At 32.6% G+C, this 22,560-nt stretch overlaps 1 protein-coding gene across 2 annotated transcripts in view; it reads right to left on the bottom strand.

Annotated features, from left to right (window-relative positions):
- Positions 1-22,560, bottom strand: part of LOC145297611 (uncharacterized) — a 346,611-nt gene that overhangs the window by 180,867 nt on the left and 143,184 nt on the right. For both annotated transcript variants that reach the window (XM_080143676.1, XM_080143675.1), the window contains exons 25-29: positions 22,298-22,432; positions 20,102-20,163; positions 16,168-16,269; positions 13,401-13,577; positions 8,350-8,432 (exon numbers count right to left, since the gene is read on the bottom strand). In XM_080143676.1, the coding sequence (XP_079999802.1) occupies positions 8,350-8,432; positions 13,401-13,577; positions 16,168-16,269; positions 20,102-20,163; positions 22,298-22,432 (559 nt within the window). The remainder of the gene's footprint in view (positions 1-8,349; positions 8,433-13,400; positions 13,578-16,167; positions 16,270-20,101; positions 20,164-22,297; positions 22,433-22,560) is intronic.

Below are 22,560 nucleotides of genomic sequence, written 5' to 3'. Positions count from 1 at the left end.
TGTTGCATCTCTGTGCTTGTTTTACAGATATTTTAGTGTTCTGATGCACTCATTGCACTTGTGCCCCCTCGGCGTACATATCCCTGACAAACCCGTATAGCAACAAAATCTCACCCCTTTACTCGAGGTTCCTAAATGCTAGAAAGTTTGTTTTTTTTTACTCATGGACCCCTTTTCCCTTTTTTTTTTATCTTGGTGGACCCCTTCATAACTATTGGTCATAAGACAATCTTCTATTTTTCACTAATATAAATTTTAAGGTTTTAATAATCAAAGAAATATTATATAATTAAGCTTTATTTTTAAATGAAAGCTAATTTAATGCAAATAAAGTATTCTTCAACAACTATAATAATTATGATAATAATGATAATAAGTAATAATAATAATTCTGTGGACCCCCAGAAATATTCCATGGACTCCTAGGGCCCATGTGGACCCCGGTTGAGAACCCCTGAACTAGACTTTGGAATTCCTTTCCTGCTACTTGCTTCCCTAACTGTACTGATATTCAGAAGTTTAAATGTAAATCAACATCTTGTTAATCTTTTCCAGGCATGATCGTAGCCCTTTACGTCCAAGTGACGATATGCCTTGTTAGGAGTGAACGTGAGTTTAAAAAAATATATATATAATTGAAAATTACTGCTAATATTGACATTATTCTTTTATATACTAACTCGGTGTTTCCGACGAACCGCATTGATATAGCCTTCAAACAAAACTCCTTTCACACTATGCACAATGCTTCAAGCAAACTACATTAATCTCATTCTAAAACTAATTATCCAAACGAGATACAACATTATCATGGAGTCTGTGTTCATGCTTAACATCCAGAAAAATAGAAATACAATATTGTGGTGATGGTGCAGATAGACTGGAGAATATGCGGTCATGTCTTGCATGCACCTACTGCAAAGAAACAATAGATGCACGCAAGAACAAACCTGAAATTATGATTCTGAGTCGGAAGTGCACGATTATGCAAAATAGTGATTCTGAGTCGGAAGTGCACGATTATGCAAAATAGCGATTCTGAGTCGGAAGTGCACGATTATGCAAAATAGCGATTCTGAGTCGGAAGTGCACGATTATGCAAAATAGTGATTCTGAGTCGGAAGTGCACGATTATGCAAAATAGTGATTCTGAGTCGGAAGTGCACGATTATGCAAAATAGTGATTCTGAGTCGGAAGTGCACGATTATGCAAAATAGTGATTCTGAGTCGGAAGTGCACGATTATGCAAAATAGTGATTCTGAGTCGGAAGTGCACGATTATGCAAAATAGGTACTTATGGCAATCCTAAAGAGCTCAAAGGAAGTAACATTTTTTAATCAGGGTAGAGATTTTTTGGATGCCTAACTAACACCTTTCACACGTTTTGGGTTATCGTTAGTAATATTATTTTAGTTTGGGATGTTACCTGTGAATGTTTGGCCGAGGAGTTTGAATGTTAGACCTTCAAGTAGGGTATTATAAGCTATGGCAATTGGTGGTTGGAAAAGTTGTTTTTTTTATTTTATAATTGTTAAAGATGTATAACAAATTGATCAAATATTATTAAAACAAAAAATCGAAAGATCTGGAAAAGCAGTTTATCTGGAAAGGATTAGGATGAAGGTACTGGGAAAGGTTCTGAGAGAACAGCTGAAAAAAAAAAAAAAAAAAAATATCGGTTGTATACCCTACACCAAAATTTCAAGATGGCCGAATTTCATCCTGACAAAACCTCTGACTGAGAGAGAAAAATCCAGTTGTGTAGGACAAACACAGAAGAAAAGATGCTTTTTTTTTTTAATAAAATAAAATGACTGTTTTATTTCAATTTAGTTGTATTAGAAAGAAAGAAAGACAAGCAACAGTAGCCACTTAATGGAACGACTTTCACGATTAAGGTTAAAAACGGAAGCTAGGAGTAAAATTAATTGCTTTCCTTTTCATTCTGGAATTTTGAACACAATACAGAAATAAACTAGTGAAAAAAGTATTCTTCTATATTTCGAAAATAGTAATTAAAACACACAACAATTATTAAAAATAAATAAATAAATAAACGGGTTAATAAATTTAATCTATGTAATAGAACGCAAATAATGAGAATTGTAAAAAATAATGTTTAAAATGGACACAAATATAAAGAAATAAATGGATAAAAACGATTCCTCTATTATTAAAATGCAAGGGCAGATAACTCTGGCCAATCAATGATTCTTAAAAAGTATCTTTTGCAAGGAAGATAACTTTAGGGTACAAAGAGTTATTTCCCTTGAAACATTTTTTTCAATGGAATCTTTTATTCATCTAATACTGATTAAAGTGGACAAGACCAACGGACATGGTCAGTTTTACAAAAACCAACATTCATATCTAAAAACATGCTTTCATGTGTAATCATTACACAATGTTGTAAAGATGCAATCTTTTCATTAATAGTTTTAATGTAATACAATAATCTTTATACCATTATGTTTGCAATAAAAAAGGTTAGCCTGAGCTAAAACTACATATGTTTGTGATACGAAAGTTTAGTCTGGGCTAGAAAATCTGTGACCAATTTCCTAGACAAAAACAACTTAACGAAAACAAAATTAAGATAAAGTTTACGTGTATAGACATCACCAAACAACAAAACAAAAAATCAAATTGATTATATCTCAATATGTTACAAGATCAGTTGTTGCTGTACTGTATTCACCCTAGGCAAGTTAAACTGTCTTCCTCTAAAGGATAAAGTGTCAAGGGAATATTAAATTCAGAAGTGAAATATGCTCCAACGGATATTATCACTCTGGACCAAAGTGGACTTGGGAGCAATCGTAACTGAGGGGCAACTCCGTATTTCCCACAGCCCACAAATGCAGCTTCACACAGATTAAGGTTATTCAGAAAGTTTTGTTACCTTGGTGATATTATTAAAGCACATGTGCTAGTGTGATTGCTACAGTTAGGAGTGGATGGTGTAAGTCCAGGAAATTATGGCCATTACTAACCAGCAGAGCATTTCAACTGTTAACAAAAACAAGAATCTATCAGGCATGTGTGCACAGTGTGATGATGTATAGAAATGAAATCTGGTCAATAAGGATTTGAAGACATGTATTGCATGAAGAGAAATATGAGAATGATACTGCTTATGTCTATATGAATATTAGCTAGTACATACAATGGCAGATAAAATATGGGAGGTGACAGAAAATATTACAGCGATGAAAAGGTCAACAGTAACTGGGAATCAAAAACGTGAAAGCAGAAGTACGGATACAAAAAAGAGGAAGTGATGTCATAGGAAAACAAAAACAAAAGTTCCGGTTAAAATTAATTATGTGAGTTAACAAACGTTGCACTTAACAATTATCTCTCGCTCTCAACCTCTCTCTTTTTTGGAAGTTCATTTCTTAAAGTGGTTTAACGCATATAAACATCAACCAAATATAATAATGGTGCTGAATTCATTTCAGGTTCTTTTCAAATGAATAAACTGAATCGAGCACATATGTTTGATATAGCTGTATCAATTGTTTCTCTATTGGTGTAACTTCTTGTAGATGTAGCAAGATTATCGAACCAACACTGGATAGCAAAGTAAAGTAACAACATTTTGATTTGAAGGCAGTTTCCATTTCTTTGTAGTAGACAATCACTATACTGAGAAGAATACTCAGAGGCTATGGCCTTGTGCCAGATGTGTGCAGGTGTAAAATGAAAAACAAGCCTAGTTTAGAGAGCGAAAAACAGGTAAATATAGTGAAATTACCTTTTATTTCATATCTTGTTTATTATAGAGATTATTTTGATAAAATGTGGATGTAAACAAAATGTAAAATTTTCGCTTTATAAATGCATAATTATTTCTATTGTGTTATTAATAGTTTTTTTTTTTTTTTTACTGTGCTACTTTAAGTTAGATTATTATTTTCGATGATGAATGATTTATTTTTAATGCTGATGTTTTTCAAATTTGGTGAGTGCAATATTGTCTATCTTCGTGCATCTTAAAGAAAAAGGTCTACTCACCAATATGAGGAGTTAAGTATAAGGTTTCAAGTTGTCTTTTACAAAAAACGTTTAAGTGCAAAAACTTTAATAAATGAAATATTAAAACAAATCTTTGCCATTTTATCAAATTGTGTTGCCATCTGTTTTTACATGGTTCAAATTCGAAGGTTTTTTATTTACTATGAAAAGAAAAAGTAGCAAAAAATTTCTAATTTACTATGAATTATATTATAACGATTCAATGTGTTAGCTGTTGAAATGAATCTTTATATGAACATGTTTTTTAAGAGGTAAGAGATTTTTACCAGGCTGGTTTGATCTAATAATTACTGTTTTCTATTATAATTTTCATTTACCACAAGATGACATTAGATATGTAAGGATTGCTTTCCTTGTTCTGCAAAGTCTGCAGTTTTAGTTATATGCTGAACCAACTGCACACAAGACAGCAAATTTTGCAATTTCCAACAAAATTTGAACGGTCATAACTCAGTGACTAATTGAGCTACCAAGATTAATTTGGTACCATTGTTTTTGTTCTGCAAAGATGTGACCACAAAGTTTTGTTTAGTTATAATGAAAATAAGATTTTCTTTGAGGTATCAATGACAAGTAGTTCTATCAATACATACTGATAGCCAATATTCAACACAGAATAATTAAATCTTAATTCTAAGAATGTTTGCAGTCAGTAGTGTAAAAAGTTAGACTTGATCATTGAAATGCACTTCATAGTCTTTAACTATACTAGCTACATTATCTTTTTTTTTACCTTAGAATCCACAATAGATATCTTGACAGTTAAATCCATCACACACAACCCATGCTATTAAAAAGCCTGTATTGGATTCATCCAATACACAGCACAATCACATTGACACACCAATTCTCGTCAGATCACCGAAGTTAAGCAACGTTGAGCCTAGTTAGTAACAAATGTGTGACCATTTGGGAATTCTAGGCGCTGTATGTGCTTTCCACTTATCTCGGCATTGTTTCCAGTCATCCTGAACCTCCACTTGCTACTAGTATTCAACAATGTCGACTCAGGAGAGGTGCGGTTAGAGATTGCGCAACTCTTGCCACAAAAATTTCATGCGTAGGCACCCTTACAGTGGGTATCCATTGACTGAAGACTGAAGAAGACTGAAGGAAGCCATTTTTTTTTTTTATTGGATTCATCAATTATCCCCAGGTATACAACACCTATCAGCTTTATAATGTTATGGTCACCATTTCTTTGACAGACTAGACAAACAACACTGTCTTTCCACTTAATATGTCTAATGAAAAATAACAGAAAAACTGTTTTCCTCAGTGAGTAAAAAATATTATTGTTGAACCATTGAGGTTGCTAAATTTAAGTTACATTATCTGCATCTGCCCGGTATTGCTCAGGATCCATTACTTTCTACTTGTTTTGCAAATTTTGTAAAATTCTATGTTATATAACAACTTTTTCTTTTGTTAGGTTCAATATCGAAAAATAAAAAAAATAAGAATTCTAACTTTTACTAAATGAATAAGAGTTATTCTCTTTAGATGATTATTTTTAATTGTTTTTATATGTTTATATAAGAATGTCTCCATATTAGCAATCTGTTGAACCAGATTAAGTAGTATTTAAAAGTAAATTGTAGTGAAGTACACTAATTTATTGCCAACAAAAATTGTCTTGTCAGAATAAAACTTAGTCAGCTACAATGCTACATTAGATTGAATCAAATTTAGATAAACTAAAATAGTGTTTTGCTTCTGTTACTATCTCAAGTGTGTGTAGCCTATTTCTGAATCTTTGAGGAAAGCGTTAACCATCATATATACAGTGGCAACATTATTTTGGGGGAATTTCAGTGTCTTCACAAAAATAAACGAAAATATTTTTTAAATAAAAATTATAATTATGTAGTATGGAATTAGATGAATTCAGAAATTATGGTAAATAAATAAATATATATATATATATATATATATATGTATACACACGTCATTAAAAATAGATTTTCAAATATTTGTACTGTTTCGTTTTCTTAATCTCATTCATCCAGAGGAAGTCTCGCAATAAAAAAGGAAACGTTGATGAATACATAACTTGGTTTATACACACACACATACATTCATATATATATATATATATATATGTGCGTGTGTGTGTATGTTTGTATATGTGTTTGTGTGTGTGTGTGTATATATATATACTAGCATTTCAGCCCGGCGTTGCCCGGGTGTTTAGATGTGTATGTTGAGCAAAAAAAAAAAGTGATAGTAGGCAGGTTCGAACCCATACAGCGAAGGAGGAAAAGAACAGGAAAAAACCTGATGTCTTCGCGTTTACAACCACTGCCAAACCTGAAGTGACCTGAAGTGACTTATGTTTAAATTAAGGCTAGACAATCAAAAGGAGAGGATAACTTTTAAAAATATCGACGAAAAAAGCGACCCCCCCCCCTAGAAAAGTGAAGATATTAATGTTTTTAGGCAATTTTTCGGTATTTGTCGTATGAAAGGTCGAACTTTAAAATGATACTGATCTTGGTAAAATCCGTCGCCTTTGTCGAAAGTTTTAGGCACACATGCAAACATACATACATACGTACATTTATATATTGGTAACTAAAGATTTTAAACCCAAACCAATGAAAAGCTTGCCCTATCTCTGAATACCCTTTATGTAAAATTTCAAATGTTTAGAATAGAAATTGTCTGAGTAATTTGGTAGAGACCGCAGAGGTCAAATTTTTTTAAACTTTGACTCCTATTATGACCCCTTAAAATTTATTGTTTTGGGCTCAAATCAAGTTAAGTTAGATCCATGTCCAAGGAACCTATATCTAAAATTTCAAGTGTTTAGACCCAAAATTGTCAGGGGAGTTTGGTAGAGTTCTCAAAAGTCAAATCGTTGAACTTTGACCCTTTAATAGCCAAATTTCTGGCCGAAAACCGTCACAAAGATTTTCCCAAATCTCAGTACACTATATATCAAACTTTGAGTCTTTAGACTTAAAATTGACAAAGTTACACACACACGTTCACTTTTATAGATATATAGATATATATATATACACGTATATAGGCAGCAAGTCATTAATTAAGCAGGTTTGGTTAAATGTCAGTCAGTTTTGTAGTTTTAATTTTCTAGGTAATATTCTCAACACGTCAAGCAAACTTTTCGGTTTCAGGTAATAGTGTTATATAATATGGCTCCGAGTGTTGATATTTCAACCATCTTTCTAGCGTTTTTGATATTTGTGATTATTATCAGTAGTTTTTTTTTTGTTTTAGAGGCTTTGTTGCCATTTTCTTTGTTTTATTTTTATAATTTTCTCAAATGCTTTGGAGAGATGACTAAAATCCAAACATTCAGAATCATTTTATACAAATTACCACCTGAAACTAGAACGCTTACTCACAATGCCAAGAATTTCACCAAGAAAATTAAAAAATGATAAAACCTTGTGGTATTCAACCAAACCTGCTCATATACATATATTTTATTCAGATTATGCTTAAACTTTGCATGTTGGTATAATGGGGGAAACAAGGAGTAGAGAGGGAATCCCAAAGGTAAACGGTCCAAATAGAAAGTTTTCCAGCATCTGAGGACTTCTACAGTGAAGAGGTGGGATTTTGCTGATAAACGAGTTTGTCAGGGGTATTCACATTGAGGGATTATAAGTGCAGTGTTTGTCAGAGTAATTTTGGTTTTTGTTGTTTTCTTTTTTTTGGGGGGGGTGATTTAATAAACAAGATAGTTAAAGACCAAAACTAAGTAAAAAAAATAATATAAACTAGCGGGACCTGTGGAAATTCCACAGTGGTATCTTTCATATTTAATACATTGCTGCTGGGCATTCTGTGGACGTACAGTGTGAACAGAGACCACACGATATTATTGTAGCTCTTTTGTTAAAACTGTAAAAGTATTTATCTAAGTAATCTGGTTTGTCACAATATATATCTGGTTATTACGGTTTATTTTCAATATCCTTATAGGAGTCTGTGACATATTTTCATTGTATGAACACCCAGCATGAACAGAAATCCCAGAATATCATCTCCAGAAGACCAAGGAGGTATAGTTTAGTTTCATGTATGACCCAAAAGCAACGTCATGTTTTTAATTTAAAATCTTTTTCTTTTTTTTTTTGACATTGTGTCTTGGTGATCGGGAGATCCTATTTATTAAAAAGGAGGATAGAAGGTGATAAGATACAACAAACATTAAATTAGCGTATCTACATATTAATTTAATGTTCATAATAAATAGGATCTCCCGATCAAATAATTTATAATCAGGAAACCGTTAAAAGTACTATGGTATTAATATATAGATATAAAATTGACTTACTGGCTTCAGTGAGGCTGATCTTGGTGTATTTCGCTTGTAAATCCGATTTCTCCATTTCAATGAGGGAAACTCCTGTGTTTGGCCTGAAATAAATATAAAAAGTTGGCAACATTTTTTTACACGAGGCATTATTTGCATGGGTGGTGAAGTGGTTAACGACACGGACTGACAACATGGGTGTCCCAAGTTCAAATCAAATTTATTCCACAAAACTCACTTTCACTTAGGATGTTGGCAACCTTCACATGGTCCCTCTCATAATCCCCTAATGTCTTTCTAGAAAGAATTCCGAGTAGAAAAATATTGGGGAAACCAATGCCAACAATAAAATCTTGGGATTTATACGATGTGTTGATGATGATTATTTGACATTTTTCAGGAATTTTCATTTTGGTGACTGACATTTCACAACTTTTTCAGCCATTGCGCAGGTTCTTCTTTAAGTAACTGTTTATTTTCTTTTGCTTGTAACTCTTTTCATACTTAAGCATTTCTTCCATGTTACTGTGAGTCGAAATTAAAAACCATATATTTTCATAGCATCATCGAACTAAACAAACCCGAGCTGCCCTTGTTCAAGTGCAGTTCAAGCTGGGTGTCAAAGTATACCAGTCAGTCCTAAAAGATTAGCAAAATGCACTGAGCTCCATAGCGAGAAAATGGAGCTTTTAATAAACCTTATGTTTAATATGTTATAAAAAAACGGATGCGTATTCTCTGTTAGTTTTTATATTACATTTGCATATTTCTTCCATCTTACATTTATTGTCATGAGATAAACTGATATACTCATTTTAGTAATAATGGACTAACCCAGAAACTATAAATATACTTGCATTTATCATGTTATTGGGTAGTGTTTTGTTACTGCTGTAACATACAGGGTGGAACAAGAAAATTGTCACCTTAGAAAAGATGACATGATTCCATTTCCGTTTGATGAAAACCAGTTTTCTTTTTTTGTTGCAGACCATCTACTACTTGGCCAGTTGTGTACAAATCCCAAGAGCTATAGGAGCCTTCTATCATGTCCGAAAGTGACACAATATTCAACAAGCGAGATTGGAGATGCTTCGTTATATAACTCATGTTCTATACCGATGTAAGTTATGACAACAGGACCATTGCCAGCACTCTCAAAATTCAAATCCGGACAGTTCAATGCTTGAGGGCACAGTTCAACAAAGTTTCTGGCCATAGTTATGGTCTTTGGTGTGCTTTCAAGTAAGGGCCACATCATGCCATCTCACAACTTTGAAGTCACTTTGAAAGTCAACACCAAAGTGTACCTGGATGTGCTGAAGAGTGTGGTGATCCTCTGGTGCAATCAGGTAGACCTTGGGTGTGGCAGCAGGACTTGGTGCCGGCCCACAACTCCAAAGACACCAAGGCTTGGCTTCAGAAGGAGTGCTACGACTTTGTACCCTTCCCTCACTGACTCGCCTCCTTCCCCAACCTGAACCCGCTGAACTACTTTGTTTGGTCTATGTCGACAACATCACTAACATGACCTCCCACAACACTAAAGCCAGCCTGATCACCACCATCCGGCAAATAGATGGCGAGTTCCCGCCAGCACTTGTGGAAAGGGCATGCTCCCAGTTCCGGACCCGTATTGAGGCTGAAGGTGGCTACATTGAATAGATATCAGCTCTACTACATCATTTTTTTCAATAAAAGTTTGAAAATAAAGCTGTAGCGTTGTTTTCTTTAGGGCGACAAATTAATCGTTCTACCCTGTACTCTTGCTAATACACTTTTTCTTATATATACCACCGAGTTTGCTTTGATCATTACCGGCTTGCAAGGTTAAAACAATTATGTTGGAAAAAAAATATCATACAGTTACTTATGGTAAACAGTGTATACTCTGGCTTCGTATAAAGAAAAGAAAAAAAAAAAACACCTAAAAATTATACAAAGTAAAACAGCCGAAACATATTCATTACCAGGATAAGGAGAAGAGTTCAAAAGTTGTTTGAAGGAAAAATAAAAAAATTTTAACACAATATGTTGGTATATCCTTCACTCTATATTAAAGAGCACAATATATATATATATATATATATATATATATATATATATATATATATGTAGCAAATGATAAAAGTCTATATTCCAAATTTTATGATGTTGACCATCTTATAATTTATTCCTTTAATTACACTAATATTTATAATTCCTGATAATAACTGTTTTGTGGCGCAAAATCATTCATTTAATTATCAATCAATGAATCTATTTTACCCTTAATTCATCAGAAGAAACAGCAATTACCTAAAATCCATCAAAAGAAAATAAGATGCATTTGGTCATGACTACAAAATCCGAAAATTGGAAAAGAAGTTGCAATTACTTATTATTTTATCTTTTATTATGCCATTTTTAATTTTCAAGTAAAGTCACTGAAATTTAAATATTCGTATTAATAAATTGTATTCATTTTGATATGCACCACTAAAAAATATTCTATTTAGTATTTTATCAATTTGTTAGTTATATGCTCTGTAATTACATTGAGCTTCATAAATTAAGGATTAGTATATAAAAAAAAAAAGGATGAAATATAATTGAAAAAATTATATTTCCACAGAAATGTATAAGTTAATCAAAATATATTTATGGTAATTAAGTTACACAGAGGTGTCCATGTTTTGTTACCGTAGGGAATCGTCAGGGTAAAATGCATGGAATTTGTGTTTTTATGTATAGATGCAGTGTTTACTCTAGCTAACTAATTAATCAAATTCTTTGTTATTCCCTCCCACGAGTTAATGTTTCCATTAGTCACTGGCAGAACTTTTCTCAAACAATGGTTCGGATGATTTCTCATAACTTACTAGCAAGCTCTACTCACATATTGAGCACTGTTGAAGTAAACACTGAAAATCAATACATAAATCTTAGAACATTTTATACAGATACATGAAATAATAATAATAATAAAGAGAGAAAGTAAGTTATGAAAATATTTTTATGTTAAGTAAGCAACAGAGGCTTCCATGTTTCATTTCTGTAGAGAATCATTGGGATATATACACTGCGTGTCAAATTATTAACGAGATAACATTTTTTACCAGTTTCAGAAACTTACCGGTAGTTTCGTATCAAAAGCTTTGGAAATGTTGGCAATGCTGAGCTGCGCATACTGTGAAATTTTCGTATTGTTCTGCGCAACGTAAACTACTTGCGATCGTAATTGCTGAATCCACGGTATTTGAGGTATGTCAAATTATTAACAAGGCAGTTTGTTTCATCTATAAAATGGGTCATAAGGGTGGTTTCAGTAGTTCTGAAAAATGTACTATTACAGAACAGCTAGCAAAAGGTAAAACTACCCTCGAAATATCGAAAATGATAAGAAGGTACCATCAAACTGTGAAGAACTTTGATGCTACAAAGGTACATAAGAGAGCTGATAAAGGTAAATCTAGAGTTGTTTCATGCCGTTCTCTACTCCAAATTAAACGTGAAGTTGTTAAGAACACTGGGCAGACAAGTTGAGAAGTCTTTGACCAAGCCGGATTGAAGAATGTCTCAAAACGTACTCGACGTCACCTTCTGAAAGAAGTGGCAAGTTCTGTTAAGCCTGTGACAAAGTCTCCATTAAAGCAACATCACATACAAAACCGATTGAAATGGGCAGAGGACAACATGAAAACGGATTTTTCCAAAATTTTGTTCACGGATGAAGTGCGTATCACTCTTGATGGTCATCAGCATTTTAGGCACCAACAAGGTGGTGGTGGGATAATGATTTGGGCTGGGATCATCAAAGGTACTTTAGTTGGCCCATAGAGAGTCCCAGAGGGCGTAAAAATGCCGTCAAATGCTTACATAGCTTTTCTGAAGGAGCACTTTGAACCATGACTGAAGCAAAGGTTGACGTTCAGAAGAACCATTATTTTTATGCAGGATAATGCTCCCTCGCATGCAGCAAACAAAAGCAAAGAGTATTTGAAACTACTGGGGTTCTCTGGGCTACAGAAGATGAAGTGGCCTGCAAATTCACCAGATTTGAACCCAATTGAGAACCTTTGGAGTATCATGAAGCGACACCTCTATGCAAGTGGACACCAATTTAAGAGCAAAGATGAGTTGTGGGATGCTCTCACGGGGAATAACTGTTGACGAAATCACAAATTTGACTAATTCTGTGGACCAACGTCTTTTACAAGTCATTCATAAAAGAGGATCACATATGCCCTACTAACTATGTCAACGTAGAAATTGCTATGTAGTTATTGTGTTCTTCACTGATTAAAGCAGAGGATGTTCACTCATATAGGAATGATGTAATAGAAATATTTTGCTGAAACAAATTTAAATAAGTAAAGAATGGAAGAGGTAGTGGGTGAGTAAAATGAAAGAAATATTAAAATATTTATTAGTTTTGGGACGGGATTAAATTATGTCTTAAAAAAAAAAAAAAAAAAAAAAAAGCGTCAATTAGCCAAAATTTGCAATAGACTAACCAAATGATGTATTTCTTATATAGTATTATAATGGGGCAGGTTATCCCAGTATTCCATAAGAATCTTTCACTTAGTGATACAAGTACCAAATGAAAGATTGTTTCAGCAATCTGCCTCACTATTAAATTTCTAGATCACTACATGTTGTTTGATTTTCTCACTCTTACTTAATATGGTATCTATGACTCTCGTTTCCATCTCTTTCTCTCTAAATATTAATAGTCAAAGTTAATAAAAAAAAGGAAAGAACCAAATATTTAAAAGAGTCCATTATAAACAAAAGGGAATATCACCACGAGTAATAATATGATTCAACATTCAACATGTAACTGCAAAAAGAGGGAGAAATATAGTGAGCAGAAAGAGACTCATCATGGATCTTATTCTTTAATTATTTTATATTCAACTAGCTTTGTAAATCCACTTTTTCCTGATTCAAACAATCTAACCCAAGCTCAATGGATGGTCCAATGGGTCATTTTCTTTTAATGTACCTAAAACTATACACAGACATTTATTAGAAAAGCAACAGAAAGTAAATAAAAATAGTAGTAGAAAAAATTAGTGTAAACAAACCTGGCGATTTTAAAAAGGTATTTGGAGTTTTCATTTGTCAGCGCCAGAAGACAAAGTTTTCGACCAAAAGGTTTACCCTTGGACAAGTAAAATCCATCGTTCTTTGCCGAATGACCTTCAAACAGATTTAGCGCTTCATCCCAGGTCATTCCTCGGTCAATCTTCAATACGCACAATCTAAAAATATAAATTTTGTGAAGAACCATATGTAAGTTAACCTTTCAATTCTCATTTCAAATAGAAGTCAAAGATTTAAACTTATTTTTCACATACGAAGAACTAAGATATTTGTTTTCTGCGAAGTCTTTGCATTTAATCCGATACGCAATAGCATCAAGGTTGTTTTGAGTTGTATTCACAAATGATTGACAAAGGCAGCAAATGTTGTTCTTGTTTTCTTTTTCTAAGCCATCAACATCAACATACTATAGCGATCCAGTTAGTTTCATATGCTCTTCCAGTGATCCAACTGTGGTTCAACCGTTTCTCAACTGCTGTTTTCTGACAACACTTCAACCTGAAATCTCTGTTGCTGCAGTGACATCTTTAATGGTCCAGATGAAGAATTAATTTGTGACATAATCCTCCTTACCTCTCTATCTGGGTGATGCAAGTGCATCAATAGAGAGCTAAGAATCTGGACAGCAACCTCCAAGGGGGACTTGACTGAGCTCTCAGGTTAACAGGTGGTCAACTTTTGATGTTGGAATCATGACTGGGTAAACCAAAAATAGATATACGACTATTTCAATATTTTTACACATATAACTATTATTTCTTCCTTGTTTTGCATGGCAGTTTGAATTTTGTTTGATAACAATTTTTTAAAGAAGACTAGAGAAATCAACATCAAATCGTAATAATGAATTTCTAAATGAAAGTAATTATTCAATTAAGTAATAGTCAAAATTTAATCAGAATTCATTTCATTCCATTACCCTTCCTCCTCCTTAACTACCTGTGCTTTGGTTCTGATTCTCAGCTTTGCTTATGATTTCATGGCTGCAATGTTTGGCAGCACACAAACTGAAAGTTGATACTTATAGCAACATTTTCCACGTTGCTATAATCCATATTTCACTATTATAAAATTGCATTCTATCTGTTTTTCCATAGTTATACCATGTTTGTATAAAATTGATGTTTCGAAATGGTATATATTTGTTGTATGTAGTTGAGTGTTCTTGGCTATAGTAATCAATTAATGCAATCTAGTAAGTCACTTTAATGTATGATTGTTCATAATCATAAGTGATAATATGATTAAGCTTTAGTTTGTCAGGGTATGTTTTCGACATCTTTCCCAGGCTGCTATACCCATTCATATTTATGGCCTACACAAGCCAATCATATCCTTGTGTGAAGGAATCCGCAATATATTCATATTCATTCCATCAAAAATTATGCTAGCAAACCATGACTAGTTATCAAGTATTGAGTGCGATTTTGTAAGTCATGTTAGCTTATACCATCACTAGATGGTATCCCATTTGCGTTTATTTTGGGAATACATGTTTTTTACAATGACTGCCTCAAGCACATTTTTCATTGCTAACAAGTCAACTGTGTCTTAAATGCTGTTTTCTGCTAAAACAATTTTAATGGTTTTTGGCATGCAGCTTGTTACTCAAAGGAAGAATTTGCGATGTGATCCTCCGTATCTCTCTGACTGGATTTCGCAAGCATATTGGTAGACATCTGAGACAATCATCAAAGAAAACTTGGCTGAGTTTTCAAATTCACAGTAAAGCATCATTTGTTAGCTACCTCATGTGACCTTGTTCAGGACTGCCATGAATGAGTAGCCATGTAGTACAGATGAAGAAAGAAACCAACTCAACCAGAGATGGATAAATACAACAACAATCGATATAAAGTTTTTAATATATATATATAACATTCATAATATATTTTGTTGATCATTTTTTTTTTTTCAATTTAAATAATCTCTCAATTTTTCTGTAGACCATCAAAAATGTTACATGGATCAACTAATTAATTAATGTTTATTTCATATCAAAGAAACAAATATTTCTTTGCAAATAAATTACTTGATGTTTAAACTTAAAATTTTAAATTAAAAAATAATTGTTCAAAAAGAAATACAATTTTATATATAGTTAATTAACATTAAGAAAATCATGTATATTTATTTACGATTTTACAAAGAATAACAATAATGATATCTCAATTATAGAGAGAAAAATTACAGAAAAGACTAAACATAAATAAAGCCACCAAAATATAAATTTTACTTATAAGAAAACATTTTAGGTTTAATTATAATTGGTTTAGTTTGATTATAATTTTATAATTGTTTAGGTTTAATTATAATTATTTAATTGTTTAGGATTAATTATAATTGGTTTAGTTTAATTATAATTGTTTAGGTTTAATTATAATTCTATAATTGTCTAGGTTTAATTATAATGGTTTATAATTGCCTAGGTTTAATTATAATGGTTTCTACATAACACAAATTTTTCTTTTCATTTCTGTTGTCAGAAAGAATTCACTTTGTAGAATTCTTTTTTTTTTTTTTTTTTAAATAAAACAATACTCTTGTGCCTAATGATATTTTTGGTTAGTCGACCACCAGTTTACAACTGTTCATTGAGAAAAATATAACACAATTTGGAACTCACTTTCTGATAAAGCAAAGAGATTTAACTTAATTTTAAATACAAGGATGTTATTTTCGTGTCATCTTCTCTGTTTCATTAAAAATACAAGAAGTCACACAATCCAAACACAATTCAGGACTCACTTTGTGACAGTATTTCCATTGGTAAGGTCTTTAAATACTTCCTTAGGTTCTCCAATCATTTCCACTGAACTAGCTGTAATGTCCAGCAATCCTTCATTGTATCTGAAATATTATAAACCAAAGTTGATCCAAATTTACAAATATTCAGTAACACTCTAGCAAATATGATTTTAATATATATATATATATATATATATATATATATATATATATATATATATATTATTCTTTATGTAAATATAGTCATATCTTGCTGCGATGTGCAGACTGTTTCAATCATATTAGATATCATCAAGCAAGCAAAATTAAAGTGCAAGAATTAAAAAGGTACTAGACCTTTTCAAATTTTGAGGAGAAAGAAATTGCCAGTCATGGCAATTTCTCTCTTCTTAAAATTTGAATGTTGAATAAATATATTGTGGTATTGGAACTGTTTACTAATGATTATATATATATATATATATATATATATATATATATATATATATATTTATATATATTGCAATCATGAAGGGAAGATGAAAATTCATGATTAAAGTGTTAAAATAAAATCCACGTTTAAAATAAAATTAACAGGGCGAAGAGAATAAAAAGGGAAAAAAAAAATTGGGGAGTCAGCTGACTGGTTTCGCCCTCGCTTTATCAAAGCTGTATCGAGGGATTTAAGCGAAAAAAAAAAAAAAAAAAGAGGAAGACACGAATGGGAATCGAGATTATGTACAGATAACATTGCGTTAGGTATGGGGGCAAAAAAAAAAAAAAAAGGAAAAAAAAAAACGCAATAACGTTATATTACTCAATATATATATATATATATATATATATATATATATATATATATATATACTAAATAAATACCAGTCCCAGGATTGAACTGTTTTGTATTACTTTTCATGACTCTCTTAATATAAACATCTAATGATACTTAATTTTATGTTTATCATCCTTATTCTAATTTTGATCAAAATCCATCAAACGATTTTGATTCTAGAAAATTAATTTTAAACTTAAAGGGGTCTCACGAAATTCAAGGAATCTTGCTTAATTTGTATCTCATGATTATAGATCAAATTTAATACAAATCTGAAACATTTAAATGTTCAAATGGAAGGTTGTGTCCATATGTATATATTACCCCTGAAATCTTTAAAAAAAAAAAACTCAAAAGAAAGTGAAATTTGTGGAATACTAATTAATTGGTATCTAACTATAAAAATTTTATCTGAATTTTACCCATTTATATAAGACTAAATTAAACTAAATATATCCAACATTATACACCCATATACCTACCAGCTGTGTTCAAAGATCAAATAATTAGTTTAGGAGTGGATCCTGTACATGTAGGTCTATAGACATATACACAGATCCAACTTTAATAGAAATTTAAATAATATCAGAGATGTTATGCTAAAAAAAAATAATATTCTGTTTTTATTATTATTTTAGTATATCCTAACGATTTAGAAAAAGTTTTGTTCACATCTTAGCATTACTTAAAACTGATATTGTATATCTCATAGATGGCACAAAAATATGTCTTGGAATTGTAATTTTAGTTTCTGTTAATAGTTTGCTAAAACAGAAGAGACGTTGCAAGCCTATCCTTGTTTTATCGTTATTTCCATGGCAGGTGCTCGTCTGAGCTCCAATCTCTTGTCCCCCCTCACCAATCTTTCACGAAAAACACCCGTCTAGCTGAATCCACTGTCAAAAATTTTCCCCACTCTTTATCTGTGCCTAAATTAAAACGTAGATTCCATGAACAAAGCTTCTTTCTTAGAACTGCACGCCTGTGGAACTCTGTTCCGTTTGCCTGCTTCCCACCTGAATACAACCTGGATGTCTTCAAGTCCAACGTAAACAAATTCCTGATGAACCGCCCCCTTAACTAGACACTTTATTAAATCTACACACTAACGTACTGTACTTGCAATAACCCTTATCCCTGAGTGGCTTCTGGGCCTTGATAAGTGGTGACCACCGTGTAAAAAAAAAAAATAAAAATAAATCTTTCACTTGGTGCTTGTATCACTAAGTGAAAGATTCTCATGGAATATTGAGATAACCTGTCCCACTATAACAAAATCTTAGTTTGAAGTTGTGGAATTACAAGTAGATTAATAACCAGTTTGTGTGCAAGAAGTGTAAGACAATAGAGATGAATGAAAACTCAGATGTGGATAAAGAAAATTATTTGGTTATTGGAGGTTATCCAGAAGTTTTGTTGTTTTAGTGATTCCATTGGAAGACAGGGAACAGCTGGTACTAGTGCTATTGTAAGGATGATAAGTAGATGGATTACGTTCAGGGAACTTTTGTTATTACTAATTCACAGAGTATTACTCCTGTCGACCAAGGGAAGAGTCTACCAGGCATGTGTGTGAAGTGTGATATTGTATGGAGATGATATGAGAATGATACAATGTAATGTGTACCTTAAAGACAGGCTGAGATCTGATTACCTCAAAGGAAGATTAAATCTGGACAGTACAGGGTTGATTGGGTGGTTGGTTGTTTTTGTTTTACGGCATATCAAGCCTTTTCAGGTTATTTAATGCCGAATCCAAAGATTTTGAAGAAAGATTTTTTAATAGAATATATTTGTTGTTTTCAAGTCGGTTTCTATTTAACCCATAGTTAGGACCCTAACAGGTACTACCACTCTGAGTCAGAGCGGACCTGGGAACAATGGCAATTAAAGGGTGGCTCCACATTCCCTCAAGCCTGCAAGCTGGCGCCTCACCACTGGATATAGTTTAAGGTCATATCCAGGACCAGACAGTACAGGGAGATGTAATCTCTGAACATATATACCATACACTGGACAAAGCAGGGGAGGGTAGAGCAGTAACCTTAGATATATCTAAGGCTTTTGACAGAGTATGGCACAATGGTCTTCATAGGAAAATCAGATCTTACGGTGTCACTGGACGAATACTTAATATAACTAAATCCTTTTTAAGTAAGAGAAGAATCCAGGTTGTTCTCAATGATTGTACATCTAAAGAAATGGCAGAAAAACTAGAGGAAGACCTCCAATCTGTAGTAGAATGGAGACATAAATGGATGGTCACATTCAATGCTGCCAAGACTAAGCTTGTTTCCTTCAATAACTACAAGAAACCTTCTCTACCACCAATAGCAATGGCTAAAGATACATTATCTGAAAGTACTTCTTTTAAACCCCTCAACATAACGTTCACAGGGAACATGAGTTGAAACAGATAGATTGAGAGCATTGCCAAGGCTGCTGCAAAGAAGGTGGGCTCTCTCTACCGTGCTAGAAAGCTACTTACGCCTGAAAGTATCCTGTACTTCTACAAGACCGTTATTTGCCCATGTATGGAGTATTGTCGTCACATTTGGGTTGGTGCACCTGCTACTAGTCTCTCGCTCCTGGACAGGGTTCAAAAGAGAGTCGCCAACCTGATAGGTCCTAAACTGTCATCCAAGTTTCAACCATCATCCCATCGACGAAATGTTGCATCCCTCTCACTGTTCTACAAGTATTTTAATGGTGATTGCTCTGATGAACTACAATCACCTGTACCCGCCCCTTGACGTAAATACCCCCCCCCCCGATAAACCCGACAAGCTGACATATCTCACTTCTACACAAAAGTGTTTTCATTCAAAGATCAAGGGACACAACTAAAAACAGTTTTAGAGTTATTTCCCTTGAAATAATTAAAATTAAAAATTAATGAAAATTATAATACAAAAAACCAAAGGGATAGGAGTACACAGATGTTTCCAGGCAGCACTGGGAAGCTCTACTATGGTGTAGTTATTGGATCGTGCCTTTAACTCATCAATTATATAGTTAAGAAAACAATTAAGAAAATGTTCAAAATTCTATGAAACAATTCATTGATAAATAAAAAATGAAATGTAATAATAAGCAACCAATGAAAAACATTAAGATACTTACTTTCCTTCTCGTTTCGCATTCATTATCGTGATATCCAGACACTGGATAAAGTAATTGAAAATCTAAAAAAAAAATTTTTAAATTAAAAAATAAATAAAAAAAAGTAAATATATATTCATATATACTTTAAAAAGTTTCCTCACACATTTTAATTAAAATTTAGATTTAAATCAATGGATACAGAATTTATCTATTTTTATTTTTTATTAATTTATCACAGCCAAAAGCTACTCGAGGATAGGGATAAATGAGATGGAATGATTACCAGTTGAGAGATGAAGAATCATATGAAAGGATTGGGAATGTTTGATAAAGTTTATGCCTCACCTTGGTTGATTAAATTAGGTAAGAACAGGAAATTTTAGGTTTAGGATTAAGTTAATGTGTTCAAGAAAGTGACGTTACATACAGGAAGTATAGGGTAAAACATGGCTAAGGTTTTAGTCTGAAAGAAACCAGACATGTTTTTTTGAATTCTCACTCTGTTTCCTTTTAAGGAAAGCCCTATACTAAACAATCATGTAGAGGAACCTACTATGTAATACTAACATAAAAAGAAAAAATCTACAAAAGTAACCCGGAGCAAATAATGGTGCAGTTGTTTTTAATTGCTAATAAGAAAGCAAAGAATTTATACAGATCATAACTATAACAATGGCTGCAAGAAAGAGATAGATCAAATCTACATTCACTTAGTACTTCTTCAACTACTATTATGTAACGTGTATACAAATAATACGCCACAATCAGATTGACACACCGGTTCTCGCCAGATAACCAAAGTTAAGCAACGTTGAGCCTAACCAGTACCAGATGGGTGACAATTTGAGAACGTGAGGTGCTGTATGTACTGCGCTAATTGGTAGAAATTTCCAGGTTGGTCTCTGGGGACGTTTTGGTAACTGGAAGAGATGCATCTAAGAGAAGGAAACTCTGATACAAATCCTGAGGTCTACTGTATACTCTTGTCCTGTGTACGCCATTGCACCAGCAAAGACTAGCAGTAATACCCAAAAGTGTGGTTGGTTCTACACAAAGACTTTACCACTATAAACAAATCGTCTGTGTGGATTTCCAAGCAACTTAGTTGTTGTGGCGGAAGCTCATACGTTGAAATTGATGGGAGAGTCCATCATATACAATAATACAGCTGTTTACTAAATGCCTTTGATTATTTGTTATTGTCCTAAGATGAAGAATTTGCAACACTAACCAACATAAAACTTTGAATTTGTTGGAGCCTGAGAATCTCAGCAGGCATTGAACTATAAAAGAATGGAAATGCAAAAGAGAGAGAGATTTTGGTAGAAAAGCTTGTCAGGTTTTAATGCATTGCTTGCGAAGAATAACAAAGTTTCAGCTCCAAATGGACTATTACTGTTAATAGTTACAATGATATTCTACATATTTTTAAATTATCAGCTACAAAATACATTTTTATTTTTATTTACTAACCTCCCCATTCGGGCAGAGTTAGACACAAGGCCAGTTCTTTATTTGTGGCATTTCTGTTAAACATTCAGGTCAATGTGGGTTCCCTCCTATAAAAGCAGCCCATTTAGTACAAAATTTTGCATTATAAAGTATATGAAACTGAGTAGGTCAATCTAAAAACTACAGGTAACTCATTAGTTTTTCAAAGGATTGAGTCAACAGAATGAAAAGTAATAACATGTAGTAAGTTGGTGCTTATACAGATAAAGACACAGATGAAAATTGCACTCCAAATAAAAACTTAAACCTTACATATCAGACAAAAATAAGTATCCTCACTAAAAATTAGAAAAAACTAAAGTAGAAATTTTATTTAAAAGTAAAAAATAAATTTTATCATATTTTTGCATGAGTCATCCATTTTAAGAGAAATGTTAACATTTGCTGAAATGACTGAATTATCTCCCCTGTCTTATAACTTCTCAAAATTACTTTAATAGGACAAAACTACAATTTACGATAAAATTGATTTTTATTTTTTTTTAATTAAACTTATACTTGTTAATTTTTCATGGTGAGGATAATTATTTTTGCCAGATACGTAAGCATATCAAAAAATTTATATTTGATACGTGATTTTCATCTGTGTTTTCATCTGTATAATAACCAATAAATTTTCTCATAGGTGAACAATGTTGATGGCAGTTGGTTTGATCTATAATGAACACATTGTTTGATTGTTTAATATGAAAGTTAACTCACAAGATTTTGTTTCATCACAGGAAGACCTAAAATTCTATTAAGAAATTTCCCAACATTTCCTAAATCTTCTTTTTTGACTTGCACTGTGTATTTGATTGGATCCATATCAACAATTCCCATCAGAATTAAGCAATCCTGAAAAAGAAAAAATAACGAAAAAGATATAAAAAAATTTGATTAAAAAAAAAAAAGAGAGCAACAGAAATAAATAAACTTATGTATAAATATCTTTGAATAGGAGCAAGCCACATCCTTTGAAAGCA

This window comes from Euprymna scolopes, chromosome 18, assembly GCF_053919585.1.
Source record: "Euprymna scolopes isolate OS-2025 chromosome 18, ASM5391958v1, whole genome shotgun sequence".
Classification (NCBI taxonomy): Eukaryota; Metazoa; Mollusca; class Cephalopoda; order Sepiida; family Sepiolidae; genus Euprymna; species Euprymna scolopes.
The sequence above is the reverse complement of the archived record's forward strand: the minus strand, read 5'-3'. Positions and strand labels throughout refer to the sequence as shown.